At 48.1% G+C, this 18,222-nt stretch overlaps 1 protein-coding gene across 3 annotated transcripts; it reads left to right on the top strand.

Moving 5' to 3' along the window:
• The first annotated feature begins 1,959 nt into the window (after positions 1-1,959).
• Positions 1,960-17,678, top strand: GSG1 (germ cell associated 1). 3 transcript variants are annotated; one of them, XM_042945852.1, is made up of 6 exons: positions 1,960-2,158; positions 11,750-12,071; positions 13,481-13,651; positions 14,340-14,519; positions 15,188-15,299; positions 17,263-17,678. In XM_042945852.1, exons 1-6 carry the CDS (start codon positions 2,111-2,113, stop codon positions 17,603-17,605), a joined length of 1,176 nt encoding a protein of 391 aa, XP_042801786.1. In that variant the 5' UTR covers positions 1,960-2,110; the 3' UTR covers positions 17,606-17,678. The 3 variants fall into 3 exon arrangements, with proteins under 3 accessions (XP_042801786.1, XP_042801788.1, XP_042801787.1); XM_042945854.1 differs by having other exon boundaries at positions 1,962-2,158; positions 13,481-13,528; positions 14,367-14,519; XM_042945853.1 differs by having other exon boundaries at positions 1,962-2,158; positions 14,367-14,519.
• Positions 17,679-18,222: the final 544 nt, after the last annotated feature.

Genomic DNA, 18,222 nt, shown 5'->3' with positions numbered 1-18,222 from the left:
TCTGGATTTTTAGCCATAGTCTGAAAGCCTCTTTTTCACCCAGATTATGAAGTAATTTGCCCACACGTTCTTCTGGTACTTGTATAATTTCATTTTTTTTACATTCAGATCTCTTGTCCGTTTAGAGTTTATTCTTGTATATGGCATAAAAATGGATACAATTTACATTTTTCTAAATAGCTAGCCAACTGTGTCCCAATGTCATTTGTTAAGAAGATCATCTTTGCCCCAGTAATTATGGATATCACCTTTATCATATACTGGGTGTCTATATGGAGCTGTGTGTATTTCTGGACTTCCTCTTCTATTCCATTGATCTGTTTGCTAGTTGCGTACCAGCACCACATTGTTTTCATTATAGAGGCCTTGCAGCCTGCTTTAGTATCTGTTAGGGTTGGTCTCCCTCAGAGCTCTTTCCTTCCAGTATTTCCTAGCTAGTGTTGTGCGTCTGTTTTCCTAAATGAACTTTAATATCAACTTGTCTTGCTCTTTAAAAATGCTCACCGGTATTTGTATTAGGGTTACATTAAATTTGTAAATTAACTTAGAGAGAACAGACATCTTGATCAAGTTGAAACATGCCAAGAACAAGGCATGGTAATTCCTTTTGTTCAAGTTGTCAATAGGTCATTTCAATCTGGTGTCCTCCCTTAGGCATTTACTTAGGCATCTTAGTTAATACGAAGCTCCCCATTGTACAATCGGATCATACATGCTATACAAGTTCAGAGGAAAGGGAGAGAGGAGACTACTAGAATCACAAGAGAAGGCTCTGGGCTGAATAGAGACTGGAATCACGCGTCCTGAAGGTTGTGTAGGATTTAGGAGGGGTAGCAAAGAAGAGGAGGGAATGCCAGTGAGGGGCACGCAGGCAAAGCTCAGGGGTGGACTGAGGGTGACCTGTCTCACAGGACAGAAAGCCCCCATCCAGACTCTTAGCTGGAATAATGGGAAAGACACCACCTTGCTCTTTAAACCTCAGAGTTACGTCTCAGTGTCAATAGCTCCCAGATCCTCGTTATGTATTATTAAAATTGTATTAGTGAACATCAACTAGATTTCCAGATACTGGAATGATAATTTCTGCACATTCTTGCCTTTTCTGGGAATGGTCTAGAGCTGTGTTATCCAAAACAGTAGCTACTGGTCACGTGGTTACCGAGCCCTTAGGTGACTAATGCAACCAAGGAATTGAATCTCTCTTTTTTTTAATAAGGTTTTTTTTTAAGTTTATTTTTATTTATTTTGAGAGAGAGACAGAGAACAAGCAGGGGAGGGTCAGAGAGAGAGCCAGACAGAAAACCAAGCAGGTTCTGAATTGTCGGCGCAGAGCTTGATGCTGGGCTCGAACCCACAAACCATGAGATCATGACCTGAGCCAAAATCAAGGGTCAGACGCTTAACTGACTGAGCCACCCAGGCACCGCTGGAGCTCATTTCATTTTCATCAGTGTCAGCTATTTTTCCATTGAACCCAACTTTATTGCTCTGAGGAGGACTACATTTTATTCTGGTGATACCACCGCATAAGATACCATTGTCACATCGCAACATGTGTGTCCATTTTACTTTTTTAAATGTGGCTCCTAGAAAATTGTAAATTACATGTATGGCTCATATTGTATTTCTCTCTGACGGCACTGGTCTAGAACCTCCCGCCTCAGTGCGGTCAGCAACGTGTGGGAACCATCCCAGGCCTTCAGAATCTGCTGGTTTACAAGGATCCCCAGCAGGGAGCGTGTTCTTCTGCCCAGGAACAGCAGTCCAGGTTTGGATGACTCAGAAGATATCCAGGTCTCTGGCAGGTACCCCAGAGTGGCCCCCCCCATCCTTCTGGGGGTGGCGAGAGGAGGCGGGGGGGTGGGCAGCAGAGATATCCCTACCTCCCACTGTGATGTCACAGAGAAAACCTCTTGTGTCAGCCAGCCCCACCCGCCCTGGGCCACAGGATATCCTTTCCATCTCCGGCAGCCCATCTCACACCACCTCACCCCTCTGCTGGCAAGAGGGGACCTGATTCGTCTTCACACCAGAAACTCATTCCGTGCAACCGATTAAGGCAGAGCCGAAGAGAAACGGAAACACCCTTGCCTCAGAGCTTCAAAAGTGAATGAGCAAACCCTCCCAACTGACTCAAAATGTTTGTCTCACCCAGAAGGTAGGTACCCAGACTTTTTTTTTTTTTCGGTTTTATTTAAATCCAGTTCGTTGACACACAGTGAAATGGTAGTTTCAGGTATACTGTATAGAAATTCAACAGTTCAGTACAACAACACATCATCACAACAAAATTTTTGAAATCTCATGACTCTCCCCTGCATCATACCCCTTATGGTGGATTTGTAATACAGCATATAAAAATTCACTGCCTTGTTTCACATGCTCATGGTAAGGAGCTTGAGAACACATTATGGGATTATACAAAACCGGATCAAAATGTGTTACTCAAGCCCCATTTTTATTGATAAACCTGGTGATGTCCATACCTCGGCCTTGGGGTTTTTTTCATCTTCTTCCATTATACTTCCCTTCCCTCCTCCTTTGCCTCTTCATCTTGCTTTTCCTTGCTGCTCCCAGGACAACTTAGAGCCCTCTAGTTCTCCTTTCTTCCCTCCCATCTGTATGATTCCCGCTGCCCAAATCTGGTTCCTGGTAAAAGGCTCAGCGGTAGTGGTAACCACAAAGCTGTGTATCACTCTAACGAAGAAAGAGCAGATTTTAAGTTCTCTGCCAGAAAAAGGTGAGGCATCCCCATGGTCCTGCTGGTAGTGAGCTTCGATCTGGAATCTACTGGAACTAAGGACAGCACAACCTTAGTTGGGCTCTTTCTGGTCTCAGGGAACCTGGGAGTATCTGCAGGGATCCTTGCAGCTCCAGAAAGACCCTCACGGTCGGCAAAAGATGTCTTGGCTTGTTTAGAAGAACTCACATCTGGAAATGACTTGCCTCCCATCTGAGATAGTTGGGAACTGCCATCTTTCCGCTCAAAGGGTTACTAAAAAAGCAAATGTTCATTCTCATACCTCTTGCCTTTCTCGGGAGAGAAAAATGAAGCTTACAATTCGCCAGAGAAATAAAACCCGCACGCACACTCACGCACACAGAGCAATGTGGTGTGCTGTTAATTGGCTGGATATTAGGGATCACAAAAGAAAGGATAGGAACCCAAAGTGAATAGGTCATAAATAGGAGAACCCACAGAAATGGGCAAGAACGCGATAGAAAAAGCCAGACATGGTAAATTTTATTGATTATTGATTTAGGAGAGACAGAGGGGGTATGGAAGTTTGTATATCTGAAGTATAAAACACAATGCGTCACATCATTCTGTGTACGTTTCCATAATCTGTCCTGCGATCCCTGTCTTTTGTTTAAGTGTGTGCGCCTCCCCTTTACGGAGGGGCAGCCTGGGGTTGAAACAAGAGACTTTGAATATTGACTCCACCATTTACTAGCATTGCGGCCTGGAGCAAGTCAAATGCTCCCTCTGGAAACCACCTGTCCTTCAGGCCTATTGTGAGGGTTCAAGGAGATGTTTGTGAGGAGCCTAGCAAGGTGTCCGGAACACCGTAGATTCCCTTCCCCTTCCTCCACACTTTCACGAGGCCTCTTGGTCTTCACGGCGGGACGGTGAAGAACAACTCTCTCCTAATTTACTTCTGAATCACTCAGGTAGGTTGTGTAACTTGGCCGAAATCGTTAGTCCAGCGGTGGGCGGAGTAGTAACGAGAACCCAGAACTACTGAGGCTTCTCGGTGTCCCAGTTTCCCCTCTTGGGCCCACGAAAGGAGGCAAAGACACAGTCTTGCTTTAGAACAGCGGCCAGGGGCCTGAGCCTTTAGGGGAAGGGCGGGGGCTGGGAAACGCCGGACTTTGGGCTCCCCTGCACCCCGAACCTCCTGACCCTCAGGCCTACAGGCCGGGGAGTGACGAGATGATCGGATGACCCGGGCGGCGCAGGAGCCGCCGCCGGCCAGCAGGCCAGCCCTGGGCACCACGTGGCGGCGGCCCGGCCTCCCTCCCGCCAGCTCTCGCCGGCTCCTGGTCTCGGGAGGCCCCGGGCCGCGGCTGTCAGCGGACGCAGGAGCCTGGAGAGGAAGACCGGCCCCAGTCCCCGGCCCCAGTCCCCGGCCCCACCCGCTCGCGTCCCCAGCGCTCAGCCGCTAGGGCGGGGCCTCGCCAAACAATTCAAAACACGCTCGGGGCGCGTCGCCATGGCAACGCGCGCCCGCTGCTAGGCGACCGGGGAACCATAGTAAACCGGGGGCGGAGGTGTTACTCATGGAGGGAGGGGGGCTAAGGGAGTCGGCGGGGACTCGGCGGGGCTCGGACACCGCGACTGCAGGGGGGAGGGAGAGCAGAAAAGTAGGGACGAGGGGGGCGCGCGCGGAGTGCAAATGGGGCGGCCCTGCTCCGGGCCCTGAGCATCCCTGGGGAGACCGCTCCCCTTCGGCGCCCCTTCCCGCCCCGCGGTCCCCAAGAGCCCCCAGCCCCGGCAGGCCCCGAGGGCTCGGTCACCCGCGCGTGAGCGATTGCCCCACAGGATGTGCAGATGTGGCTGCCGCTCTGATTCACTCCAGCTGCTTAGGGCATGGAAGAAAGGCCGCTTCCTCTCCTGGAAATGACTGCATTAGCAAAAGCCCTCTAACAATTCCACCAACAACGGAAAGGGAAAGGCGACAGAGGAGAGGCCCCCAAATGCTATTCTTCAGTCCTTCCCACTGGGCATAAGTAGAAGCGTTCCCAGAACTCAACTGGGGACCCATGTTAGAAAGGAGTCGTATTTATTCTACACGCCCCTATTCTGGGGCCATGCGGACCCTAAACACTTGCGGGTGAGGTTAACCTGAGGCTGAGAAATCCCACAGCTAAGGGTCCTATGTTAATATTTTGGACATTCGGCATGGGCACTTTGGTGACATGACTCTTCCCTTCTGGGCTGGGAGGCCTATCAAAATGTCCTGCGTGAAGACATTCCTCGTTTTATCAGTGATTCTGTGAGCTGTGGAGCTGTGAAATCTCAGATGGCTCAAGATATGTCATCCGAATGGGTTCCAATCACTAGGGAATCACAGAGCTTGGGAAAGGACATGGCATTTCCAATCCGTCACTGGCTTTTAAGCAATCTGTTTGTACCCTGCTATCTGTGAACCAAAGATAATACTCGTTCGTGAGATCACTGCTGTTTTCTGGGCTTTGCTCATCAAAAAGCAGGAATGTTTCCACAGGTGGGAGGAAATGTATTGGCAGAGGATCTGTTCAGTGAAACTGTGGGTGCATCTGTGTAGAAAGGCACAGGGTGTGTCTGTGGACCTGTGGACCTTCTACCTTCTCACTGTTCTCCTGTATGGGAATCAGGAAGATTTGCGCGTCCCTTAACAATAAAAGACTGTTTGGGACACTTTTCTTTATTCACATGTGCTCTTCACCCATAGGCTTCCTCATTGTATTCTGAGCCTGGTTTCCATTACAAACCTCATTCACTGATTCCCGGATGTTAGAAAGTGCTGGGCGCTGAGGATCAACAATGAATAAAACACAGCTGCTCCTGTATCTAGCGACTTAAAGTCAAGTGAGCATGTTATGAGCTGCCTGAGAGGCACACGGTAGAACATGCAGGAACAAAGAACAGGGGCATGTAGATCGGAGCCAGCGACAGGAGAAACATTTCGCATTCCGCTCCAGCTTTTTGTCTGCTGAGTAACAGAAAGGGATTAGTTAATGGGTCATGGGTCAGATACTCTGACTCCTGGGCAAAGGACAGAGATACTACTGCTAGGGAGGGCAAATGAACCTACCCTGGGAGAAGAGGCCACTATTGATAATGGGGCGGGGGGACAGACAAGAAGGGATTTGCCACGAGGCTTTGCCTTAGGGAAGTGGTATGCTATGCAATTTTCTCTGGCTCAGCATTCTTACCCATTGTTTTAATCATGTCTAATGGACACTGTATTCACAAAACAATAAATTGGATTCCTGTTTACAGAGTTTGTGTGGGTGTCCCCAAACCATTGTTTCCCTTTGTGTGTACTTAATAAATATGGTTTCGTACAGTGCAGGGAACAGGGACTGAGGACCTTAGCAAGTATAGGTTAGTCCCAACCCTTGGTTTGGTGATGTCATAAATGCTGAGTCACCTATACATCCCCATGGGGAATCGTCCTGACATGGTAACAGTCCAACATACCAAAGTTAAATACTGTTTTGGGATGTGGAATCTTTGTGTCTGTCCTGAGTCATGAGCTTCTGAGCCCAACCTAATTATAGTCATGGTGCATTGACTAGCAATGACTTTTTCTGTTCTAAGAGAGGAAAGAGAAGAAAAAAATATTAACATGCCTAAATTATAATGAAAGGAAGTGAGTGGGATGCCAGACAGAGAAACTCATGGTTCATCAAAAAGGGGAAATTAGACATTGTGGCATAGGGTCCTCGGGGAGGGAGGGTGTCCTCCCTGGATGGATCACAGCTAGTAGCCAGCCAGCCCAGCCATGCAAAGAGCCAGGCTTCGAAGGGGTGGATTCAGGCTTTGGGGAGGCCTAAAATAATGTAACTTTGGAGGCTCTCTTTAAGAAGAATCATACAAAATGAGGAGTATGTAACGGTCTGGGAAAGGGGCTGAGTTAGCAGAAGACCCCAAAGCCAAAGTGTCCCTGGCTTCACTCAGTCTACCTCTAGGCCTCCTCACATAACCTCCAGCCTGTGCCGCTCCCATCCCCTTTCCCTTGGAGAAGGCACATTTAATGCTATGAGGGCAGAGGGGGTGCGGTTTCTGAGCAGAGGCAATAAAAACCAAAGACATCAGACTGTGCCAAACAGTGACTCAAGCGGGGTATGAGAAGTGTCTGCAAGTATTTGAAGGGTGTAAGCACAGAGCAGGGAAAAGAATTGTTCACTGTTCTGGGGTGGAAAAGGGAATGAGGATACGATTCAATAAAGAAAAATGTGCACAAAACTCATCAGGAAACCTTGGCGAACTCTATTTTCTGACACCGTGGAGTTGTATGTCCCATGGGAAGTATTTGAGGATCTATTGAGTCACTGGAACTGGAACTGGCCACACACACACAAAAAAAAAAGTGTGCTACAGGAAATAATCCTGCGAGATGTCCTCGAGGGAGCGGCTGGATACTCCCAGAGTTCGTTCCGAGCCCTGAATTCCAAAAGGCTGACACATGGCATTGTATAGATTAGTGAGTGGGGAGGAGGCCAAAGGAAGAAAAAAGAGCCATCCCCCCCGCAGGGAGGGACAACCACCTGCACCCCCCTGACTGGAGTTCAGGACGGAAGAGGAAAAATATGAGGAGACAGTGCCACCCAGCGTCAGGACAAAAGCTGTAGCCAGTTGAAACGTGAAAAGTGACCACAAAATTCCTCCTCCCTTCTCCCAGAGAGAGAGCTCTGCCACAATGAATTAAGGGTCCTTTGGGTGAAACGGAGAATCAACGCCTGGGCATAAGCACATGCGTGTCAAATGTGCTGTTACATCAGTCCTAGAAGAGTAGGAAGCAAGATCCAGAGACACCCATCTGGCTACAATCTGGATTAATTCTGTCAGAGGGGAGCGGGCCTTTGAGTCCCCAAACTAACTGTACAAATACACAACAGGAAAACCATGGCTTGGTTGGTGGCAAATCTGGAAGAGGTGGGGGAGGGCCGGGGTAGAACACGAAGGGTTTCATTAAACCTAAGCCCAAAAAGGAATCAAACAGGTATTACTTCATGGTACATTCATTCCCTGGCTGTATATTTTCCAGTCTGTTCGGCCTTTTCCTCGTTGTAAGGCTGAAGTGGCAACTTCCAAGCTCTTTACCTGCGGAACCAGAAACCAGAAGTCCATCCCTGGGTATATACGAAGAGTTTTCTACAATTGCACATTCCTGGACCTCACTCAGCCTTACTGTGGAATCTCAGGATGGGGCCCAGGAACCTGAGTATCTTTCAGTTTTCTGATGCTCAGAGGTTGTTCTGATGCTCAGGCAGAATTGAGAACCTCTGCTCTCCAATTAAAGAGTGGCCTTTTGAGGACAGGACGATCAAGCCAACTAACATGAACCACAGAAAGCATTACGAGAGGGGTGCAGTATGGAAGGACAGAGAGGAGGGGGTTGTTCTTTGAGAGAAAAGAAACATTTTCCAAGAATGAGTGGCCTTAACACTACTCTTGATAAGAGGCAGATCGGGGCGCCTGGGTGGCTCCGTCGGTTAAGCGTCCGACTTCAGCTCAGGTCACGATCTCGCGGTCCGTGAGTTCGAGCCCCGCGTCAGGCTCTGGGCTGATGGCTCAGAGCCTGGAGCCTGCTTCCGATTCTGTGTCTCCCTCTCTCTCTGCCCCTCCCCCATTCATGCTCTGTCTCTCTCTGTCCCAAAAATAAATAAACGTTAAAAAAAAATTTTTTTTTAAATAAAAAAATTAAAAATAAAAAAAAAATAAAAAATAAAAAGAGGCAGATCGCCAGATAAAAAGGGACTGAGGACATTCCAGGTAGAAAAAAGAGCGCCTGCAAAGGCACCCAGGACAAAAAAAATGTGTGGCATCGGGGATTTGGAGAATCAAAAGCAGCTGCAGAACGAGCTCCATCCTTGCTATCCCAATTAATTGGTACAATTTTTGAGGACGGAAAGAATTCCTGGTTCTCAGGTGGCTGGCCGCAAGAAGCTATGCAATCCACCCTTTACTGATTTGTCAAGTTACTTTTTTAAAGTCTTAGAAACACTTTTTAAAAAAATAAACATTCTTCTTCCTATGCCCTGTAATATTTTCTGTGACTGCCATAAAATCAAGCCCAGTCCCACCAGCTACCGAGGGAACGGCAGTCAGATGGAAACTGAATCTTCACTTACTTTTTAAAGACCCGTCCCTCTGAGAATGCAGGTCCTTGCTTCTTTGTGCTTAATCCTGGATCCCTATTGGCAAGCTCTCCCATGTAATCTTCCAGAACAGCTGGGCCATGATTGCGTTGTCAATTATTAAATGCCCACGTTCCCTGCAAGGCAGCGGTTTAATCAAGAGGCACTCCAAAAAAATAGGAGGTAGAGGAGGAGGGAGGGGCCGGGAGGTGGGAGGGTGGGAAGGCAGTTTCATTCTGTCAACATTAAACCAAAGGGACTTGGGGCACAGATGGCATCCGTGGTCCTTCAGACAAGCAGCAAGTCGCTGACCATGGCCAAGGTAACCCAGCTTCCCATTCTTATTGCTCAGAACGTACATTCCATGGTTATTTTGCACCTGATTTAGAGGTGTGTCTGTCTCATCAATGTGTTGTCTATGTTAATTCTGAGTTTTTCTGTTAACCTCCGTCGATGGAAGAATTAGTGACGTTTTGGCACCTATGCACTTCCAATTGGTCTGAGCCAGAGTGTCAAGGGAAGCCACTCTCTGCCCCTTTTCTCAAGAGTAGAGAGTCACCTTGGCGCGGGACTTGTCAGCACATGCAAAGATAAAATTTTCTTATGGCTGCTACCCCTTCATGATGACCTTAAAGAGACCATTGCAAAATTAGACTTGGCCTTCCAATGCAAGAGGTACCTGAATCCTGGAGAGAAAAGGCCATGTTTAGAGGAGAAATAAAATACAGGATGAAGGGCGCAGTACTGTAAGTGTTGAAGATGATTCTCGAAAAGGCTCTTGAATGAATTCCCATTCAATAATCAAAATAATTCTTGAATGAGTCTCCTTGCGTCCGTCCTTGGTAGGACACTCCTTCTAGAAGCAGCTTCTTTGAGCTTTACTCCAAGCTGTAGTTCACCCTTTGTCTCTCAACTCACTGCTTCCTTAAATTGGTTATCACCTTGGTGCTGCAAAGTGGTCATACCATGGTGTGGGGTTCATTATCCTTATCTCTGGCAACAGTCTGCAGAATAACTTACAAATACGTGTAACTGGAAATGGATTGAGGGTAAAGAAAAAAATCTGATGTGATAGTAGTCAAATCTCCAAGCCATAAAGTTGCTGAAAATATAGAATTGCCTAAATCATTAGCTCAGTCTGTATACAGAATGATTAATGAAGATGTTTCATCTGGAAGTCCATTGCCTGTTCAAGCAATGGATATGAAAATAATTAGATAGAGTATACCAATAGATTTCAGAACTAAAAACAAGATGAAAGCATTCTTTTGGGGGGACAGGAGCAATATGTGACTTCCATACCTGGTAATATAAGATCTTTCTTCATTCCTGATGCTGTGGTTTTCAGTCTTTACCAAGGTCACCCAGAGTCTTGCACAGACTGACAATTCTTGGGGGATTTAATTTGTTGAGTGCTTTTTTAAAAAAATCATATTAGCAGATTGCTTTCCAGAAGTCGTTTTATCATGTATTTTATGTATTGATTTTTATATGCATATGAACCTTATATATTTCTTATTGCCATAAATAATCTGTCCTTTATCTGTGGTATGCACTGTTTTAGTCCCTGGAAATTCTGAAGAACAAACTGTTATATTTCTAAGATAAAGTTCTCTGTTAAATGTAGAAAATGTTAAGCTGGAGATGATGAGGCAGATTTATGAGCCTGTCCCATTTAGCTATGGTTTTATTTACGTTTCTTAAGCTAAGAAGATTTAGGTCTGATTAATTCTGATATGAGAGATCCCCCGGAAAGCTTAAGATGGTTTACTTAAGAAGCGTCTGTCAGCAACTAAATATGGGCTTCTTTTCTGTTCCGTATGTATTAATGTAACAGTATAAACAGCTCCATAACACAAAAGTGCAAGACCGGTCAGATTTCTTTATTTTCTAAAGTTCAGTCTGGCTCCGAGCCACCACTCATCAGGGTTGAAATATCTACTATTAGTCATTTTTCAGCTGGCTCTCCTCTTAGGCTAAAAATGAGGAGGAGGTCAGGGGCTCCGGCCAGAGCCACACGGGCCACAGATCTTTCTGCGGCCACACACTGTCCCCGCTGTGAGGCAGGCACCACTGCTGCCTCAAGCAGTGGAGATGCCCCTCCAGTTCCTCCCCAGTGGCCAAGGGCATCCTCCCTGTGGCTCCATGACCATGACACTTGGTGTTCAGTCTCCACGGGCACCACCCGGATACCTCCCATTTGAGATTCTGTCATCTCTGTGGCAGTGTGTGAAAGCCGGACCCAGATCACCATCTCTCAGAACCTATAGCCCCATCTCCTCTCCCGGGGTCTCAACAACCCCGCGTCCCAGTTGGTCCGCTGCCTTCTTTAATCCTGAAGGCCCTAATCCTTGCTCCCCGCCCCCTGACTGGGGTGAGCCACTTTAATGTTTATCAAGACAATATATCCCCCTTTCCTCTCCTCTCAGAGGAATCTGTCAGGCAGAGAAGAGGGCAGCAAAAACTTCTGCTGTTACAATAACAAATACCTCAGCCCATCAGGACTACTACGTTCCAGTGAAGACAAGATCAAAACAATTCTCAGCAAGAGCATTAGAGTGACCACAATTCTTTTACTCAGCTTGAGATAGACTAGCTCAGTGGCTTAATCGCATTCTGACTGAGGTTATTATCTGATCCTTATTCAGATCATCCTCAGTAAACATGTTCGTGTAATAAGGTCCAGCTTAAACAAACAGCATCGCCACGGTGTCTACTCCGGGCCACTGCTAAAGCTGAGCCTCCACACGGCTCCTTGGAGAGAGCCCCCGGGGCGGGCTGTGCCTGGCACAGGGGAGGGGCGTGGCTTGAGCCCAGGGAGCCTCAGGATCGGGCACCCTGTCCAGATCTCCGAGGGGGCTCTGCAATCAGCTTCTCCGCTCCTGTTGGTCTGTTACAGGTGGAACTCTCGCAGGGCTTCTATGGCCAACGGGCATTCCTATCTGCCATCCTCAACATGCTATCACTCAGCCTCTCCACAGTATCCCTGCTCAGCAACTACTGGTTTGTGGGCACACAGAAGGTGCCCAAGCCCGTGTGCGGAAAAGGTCTGGCAGCCAAATGCTTTGACGTGCCGGTGCCCTTGGATGGGAGCAGCACCAACAACACATCATCCCAGGAGGTGGTGCAATACAGCTGGGAGGCTGGGGATGACCGCTTCTCCTTCCATACCTTCTGGAGTGGCATGTGGCTATCCTGTGAGGAAAGCGTGGAAGAACCAGGTGGGCTCCTCACCCAGGGGACCTTACGCAGCCAAAGAACCAGAGGGCAGTGGCACTCGCCATCCCCGGCTGGGCCCCACCCCCGGACTCGGCATCTCCCACTTCTGTGTTGTGTCCCTTCTCCTCGGACTCCCTTTTTCTTTCTTTGAAGTTTTATTTATTTTTGAGAGACAGAGAGAGAGCGAGCCCACGTGAGCTAGGGAGGGGAGGGGCAGAGAGAGAAGGGAGAGAGAGGGGCGGAGAGAGAGAATTCCAAGCAGGCTCCCCGCCGCCAGCACAGAGCCCCAAACCCACGAACTGTGAGATCACAACCTGAGCAGAGACCAAGAGTCTGACGCGTAACCAGCTGAGCCACCCAGGCACCCCAGGACTCCCTTTTAATAGGGTCAAAGGCCATCTGGATTTTCCCCTCCTGACTGTCTCATAGACCCTCTGGTTTAAAATAGCATTACCCTTAAAGGGTTTCATTTAGACTTGTAACATCATGAGAATTCCCACTCTAGTGAGTTAGGATTGCCGTTTGGAGACCGAAGGGAGGAGAGATGATTCTTCTAGAAAAAGCCCTGGCTCTGCCTAGCTGTGACCTTATATGAGCAGCTTCCTCTCTACAGACCTTGATTTTCTCACAGGTGAGATGAAAGGATCAGAGTAGGTTACCTGTACAGCCCCTTCCTCCCCGCCCCCAAAAAGGGTTTTTTCCTTCTAAGTATTCTCATTATAATTTACCAGGTCAGGGAACTGAAGCCCAAAAAGAGTAACTAGACCCTGTAAGGGTGCCCTCGACCCTCCCAGGTCTCCTGCCACTCAGCGCATACTGGCAGAGCGGTGCCCTGTCATTGTGCATTCCTTCACTTGTGGGTCTCGGTCAGGAGCAGTTGGCCTAAGGACACCCCCCTCCCCCCTGCGCAAAGCATTCAGAGGTCACTTGCTAGTGAAGTTTCTCTAAAGCCCAGAATTGTGTACAATTAACCACATGCTATTTCTCCCAATTTGGGCTAAGGGAAAAAGGAGATGGAAGAGAAATATAAATGCGTGTATATTTAGATTTAGTATGAACGTCCCGCTTAGCACTCCTCCAACCCCAGTCCTGGGAACAATCGAGAGCCATTCAGACCAGTGGTACAGCGGCAGCAAAAGGTTGACACTAGGATTGTGAACCCTTCCTGGCACGAGAAATGGGGACGTTTCCCCGCGGAAGCCCTCTCAGCGATGTTCTTGTCTTCACTGTCTGGAATCGGGACGGGGCGGGGCGCGGGGGGGACATTAATCCTGAGGAATTCTAGACTATGCCATTGCCTGCCTACTGTATGCGGGCAGGCACTGGTCTGAACGGGTGGAGCTGCACCAGGTGGGAGACTGGGGGCAAAGTTTTCATCCCTCCCTGACGTCAGGCCTCGTCTGTGTTTCAGGGGAGAGGTGCCGAAGTTTCATTGAACTCACGCCACCAACCGAGAGAGGTGAGAAAGGACTACTGGAGTTTGCCACGTTGCAAGGCCCATGTCACCCCACTCTCCGATTTGGAGGGAAGCGGTTGACGGAGAAGGCTTTCCTCCCCCACCCTCCCCCGGGGCTTGTGGCAAGTATGTGGGTTTGATAACAAATTTAGTTGCCGTTGACTCGGGCCTCTCTGGCCCAACTGTGCTCTGCATTGTACTGTCATCTCCTTTTCTCTTCTTCTGAGCCCCACAGGCTGACACGCGTTGCTTCCAGAGTTGACGCTCATTCATATTCAGGAATGCAGAACAGGAACAGCAGGAACAAATAAAGTTCACAAATAGAAAACCGCTTCCAACCAACCTCTCTAACTTCCTCTTATTGCCTAGTAACCATGTTGAAAAGCTTAGAGGGTTTTTCCCTCCCATATATACATATAAATATATTTTTTTCTATATATATATTTTTAGTGGAATGGAATGAAAAAGGGGAGGGAGGGAGAAAGAAACAAAATTGATCGTTCCAAATTCAATAAGGAGAAAAGAGAGACAAAAATGACCCATAGCAGTCATGCCCCTGGAAGATTTTATGACCATTAGATGGTTTCTTCTGGAATCTCCCTAACGGTGTTTCCAGCCAATCAAGTTTACTTGATTATATATCAGGTAGTGAGCAGAGAGAGCCGAGGGGCTGACAGCAAAGGACCCAAATTGGAGGAAGCTCCCAAGCAGGTTCCGGCTCTGTCTCATTCTCCCCTTCTCTGACTCCGCAAGGCTTTTCCCTTCTGATAGTCATCATTTGTACCACGTTCAGTTATTTAACTGCCTGGGTGAGGGCTCTTCTTCTTCTGGTTTCTGACAGAGATCCTATGGTTATCAATGGGAGCCCAGTTCTCCTCCATTGGACTTGAATTCGTCAGCTTCCTCCTGCTACTGATGGACCTGCTGTTCACTGGGAACCCGGGCTGCGGGCTCAAGCTGAGCGCCTTTGCGGCAATCTCCTCCGTCCTGTCAGGTGCGTGCCTCCCGGGCTGGAGGGGGTGGGTGTCCTGGCCACCTTTGAGGCACCCCCGGAGGGTGTGTGTGTCTGCAGGGAGGGCAGGAACGGGGTGCCCACAGGCGGTATAAAGAATGGACGTTGCAGGCATGTTTAAGTTGAAATGAAATTTTGTATTAGAGCATTATGTATTCTGCAAAATGATTTATCTCTAGGTTCTTTTTACTTGCAAGCTTTCCCAGTATGTGAAATATGGTTTGGTTTGCTTTTCAGTTGTACATATACACACACAGCTTTTCAAGACTCTTTTGGATCAAGTAAGAGAAAGAGATGCTGATATCTATCTTATATCTTATATATGCAGATATAAGACAGATCAGGAATAAAGCTCACGTACAGGGCCTGGGTAGGAAGAAGTAAAAGCCCCAAATGCAGCATTGACGCAGAAACTTTTCCCATAACCCTACACCTAAAGCCTGGGGCAGCCTATTGGAAAGCTATGCGTTCAAGGAGAGGCCCCCATTGCAGATGAGTCTCCCTGGGAATGTGGTGGCAGCTGGGTAATGGAACTTCTCAACCTAGGCTGCACCTGATGCAAAACAAGGCGGTTGCTCCAAACTCCTATTCCCTGTAGACGGCAATGCCAGTGTCTCTCTAAAGGCGCTGCCTTCCTCTTCCCTCTGTAGGCCTTCTGGGGATGGTGGCCCATATGATGTATTCACAAGTCTTCCAGGCAACGGTCAACGTGGGTCCAGAAGACTGGAGGCCACATGCTTGGAATTATGGCTGGGCCTTCTAGTAAGTGCTTACCGTCTCCTGAGCCTTTTACCCCCTCCTCGGCCAACCTGCATTAGATGTTCTGCCCTTAAGCAGGTGCTTGCTCCGTGTCATCCTATCTTCTCTTCATCCTTCATCCCTCATCAGGGGTCTGTGGACCAGCGGGCTGGCCCATGAGGTCACATCTATTCTTTCCCCACCTCCTGGGGAGCTATGGAAGGGATTCTGTTTTTCCGATGATACGGTGGTAGCAGTTGCTTCTTCGCCTAATACACATGTTGCTTTGGGAAACGAGACTGGTTTTATGTGACTTACGGAAGCGATGCTCCATGTTTTATGTATTTTGTGGCTCAAGGTATTGGAGGACAGAGCAACGAAGAAATAGCCTTGAGATTTGGTTGGAATCCCATGGGCTGTGAATGGCTGACTCTTCTCCTGTAATGAAGAGTAACTTCCTCCTCCTTCCATTCTTATCCCACCAAACTGTGTGAGAAATAAAACCTCCCCTGCTGGTCATTCCCTAACCCTTAAAGAATGAAGGGGCCAGTTGTTTTCGATTTCTCTTGAGGAGAAGCAGCCACCGTGACAAAATAAACACCAAGTAAACATTCCCTTTAAGAGTTCCTCGCCTTCTCCCTTGAGGAACATGCTGTCTCGGCTGCCCAGGTGCCAGCTTGGAGTTGCCCTACTGTCTGGGATTAAGTGTGAAGTACTTTCATCGTGCTGAAAAGACACGGTGCTGGGCTCAAGGAGGCGATATGGAAGCCCATCCATGTCTGTTAGGAGATCCTATCCCCTTTTCTCATGATAGGAAACAGGCCATTTGATTCAGGCGTCTTTGGCCTAATCCACCAGCCACCAGAACTTATTTTCCAGACACATGGTTTTGCACCTTGTGTCTATCTTTAAGCCATTCTTGGCATCAACATCTGCGGGGCTCAGACTACAAAACTCCCATCAGAAGCATTGCCAACCTGAGCCCACTGAGTCTGTCAGAGGCAGCAGATAGGAACACACTGTGCCAGTGTGTGGCCTGGCTTTAACCATCACTTGACCTCCTGAAATTCCTCGCTAACCTCACACAACTTCCTGTTTCCTGGGCTTCCCAGAATCATGGGGAGATTTAGGGGTTGACTTTCCAAGTTTTTAGGAATGTGTTTGATACAGTTCCCTGGTGGGTTTTTTTTTTTTTTCCTTGTCAAATCCATCCAGCTTCTCTTAAATCTCCGGCTTCTCTTCCATCCATTATAAACTCCCTTAAGCCAAGAACCACACTGTTTTCATAATAGGCAAATTCCACTATTACAACCTATAATACCTCCAGATTTGTAGTGAGTATTTCGTGAACGACTCTGAGAGGCTCAATTTGTGAACCCTAAGAATGCTAACCTCAAAACGAAGAAGGCAGAGGAATGATCACTCTCAGCATCTGATCTGAACAAAGGAAAATCTTTGGCAGGGTGTGGGGGGTGCTGAGGGGGTGCGTTGGGCTGCATCCACTCTACACGGCTGAGCTACAGGTTTGTGGAATCTCGGGAGATTACAAGGGTATCTGCAGCTTGGGAAGCAGTAGTCCAGAAAACTGTGTGTGTGTGTGTGTGTGTGTGTGTGTGTGTGCATGCCATGTGTGTTTACATATGTATATAAAACAGGCACACTGGGAATAAAGGAGCTCAGCACTGACAACGGATCAATCCAGTGAAAACGAATCTGTTAAACTCCTAGTCTGACTCTTAACACTACTGACTACAAGAGTCATTCCCTTGGACTACAAAACGTTCAGAACGTATCCTACTAAGACAGACCAAATTAAGGCCTCGTGCCCATGGTTCTTGACCTACAACGTAGTGGAGGGAGCACACGCAGGTCCCTAAACCCTGAGGGGCATTGGCCTAGTTTGCTGGTAGGAAGGAATCATGGTATTTTCCCTGAAACCTGTAAGGAGGTCAGGTTCTTACTGCCCAATTTTTTTGTTCATCCCTAGCACGGCCTGGGTTTCCTTCACCTGCTGCATGGCATCGGCTGTCACCACCTTCAACACATACACCAAGCTGGTGCTGGAGTTCAAGTGTAAGCACAGTAAGAGCTTCAAAGGAAACCCGACTTGCCTGCCACATCACCACCAATGTTTCCTCCAGCAGCCATGTGCAGCCCACACAGGGGGTCCTTTGACCAGCTACCACCAGTATCCCAATCAGCCCATCCGCTCTGTCTCTGAAGGAGTTGACTTCTACTCAGAGCTCCGCAACAAGGGATTACAACAAGGACCCAGCCAGGCTCTTAAGGAAGAGGCGGCGGGGTCAGTCGTAGAGGAAGAACAGTGTTAGGAGTAGTGGGGGGTTTAGAGGGCAGGCTGAACCCAACCTTACATGTTCGTTATCAACATGTACATAAGCCAAAGTCTGTGTCTTAAGCATGGTTTTGATGGGTAAGAACAAGAGTATCTTAAAGTACAAGACCAAAGGGGTGTGTGCCCAGGTGCCATCGCTCCCTTTTCCTTTCCCACTCCGTCTCCTGTCTCATTTCACTGTCCCCCTATCTCCCATGTTCAGAATCACCTCCTCTCCTTTACTGATTGCTTGTTATGTGCCAGGTTCTGGGCTAAGCAGCACAGTCCCTGTCCTTTAGGAGTTTATCAGTTTGGTCATCTATCTGGGATTTGGAGGAATGGAGGTGGGCAACTCAACAGGTGATTGTGACTCACCTTTCCACGATGCACTTGAATTTTCCTGGAAGCCTCAGAATGGAAAACGAAGGCCCTTCTGGGAGCTTGGACATGTAGGACAGATGTCCTCCACACTGCCTGCTGCAGTGTCCTGCATCCACGTAGGAGGGTACCCAATAAAAGTTTAATTAGGTATTAACCCAGAGGCCACCAGGAGACTAGTATCCTAGTATCCGGAAAAGATGCTTCTCTTTTCCGTAAGGGAAAAGAAACCATTCT

Source organism: Panthera leo, chromosome B4, assembly GCF_018350215.1.
Source record: "Panthera leo isolate Ple1 chromosome B4, P.leo_Ple1_pat1.1, whole genome shotgun sequence".
Classification (NCBI taxonomy): domain Eukaryota; kingdom Metazoa; phylum Chordata; class Mammalia; order Carnivora; family Felidae; genus Panthera; species Panthera leo.
The sequence above is the reverse complement of the archived record's forward strand: the minus strand, read 5'-3'. Positions and strand labels throughout refer to the sequence as shown.

Coding starts and splice junctions, on each gene's coding strand:
- GSG1 (XM_042945852.1), top strand. CDS start 2,111: ATGAGCAAACCCTCCCAACTGACTCAAAATGTTTGTCTCACCCAGAAG. Junction 2,159..11,749: donor ATGTTTGTCTCACCCAGAAG/GTAGGTACCCAG, acceptor GGTCTGTTACAG/GTGGAACTCTCGCAGGGCTT. Junction 14,520..15,187: donor AATCTCCTCCGTCCTGTCAG/GTGCGTGCCTCC, acceptor TTCCCTCTGTAG/GCCTTCTGGGGATGGTGGCC.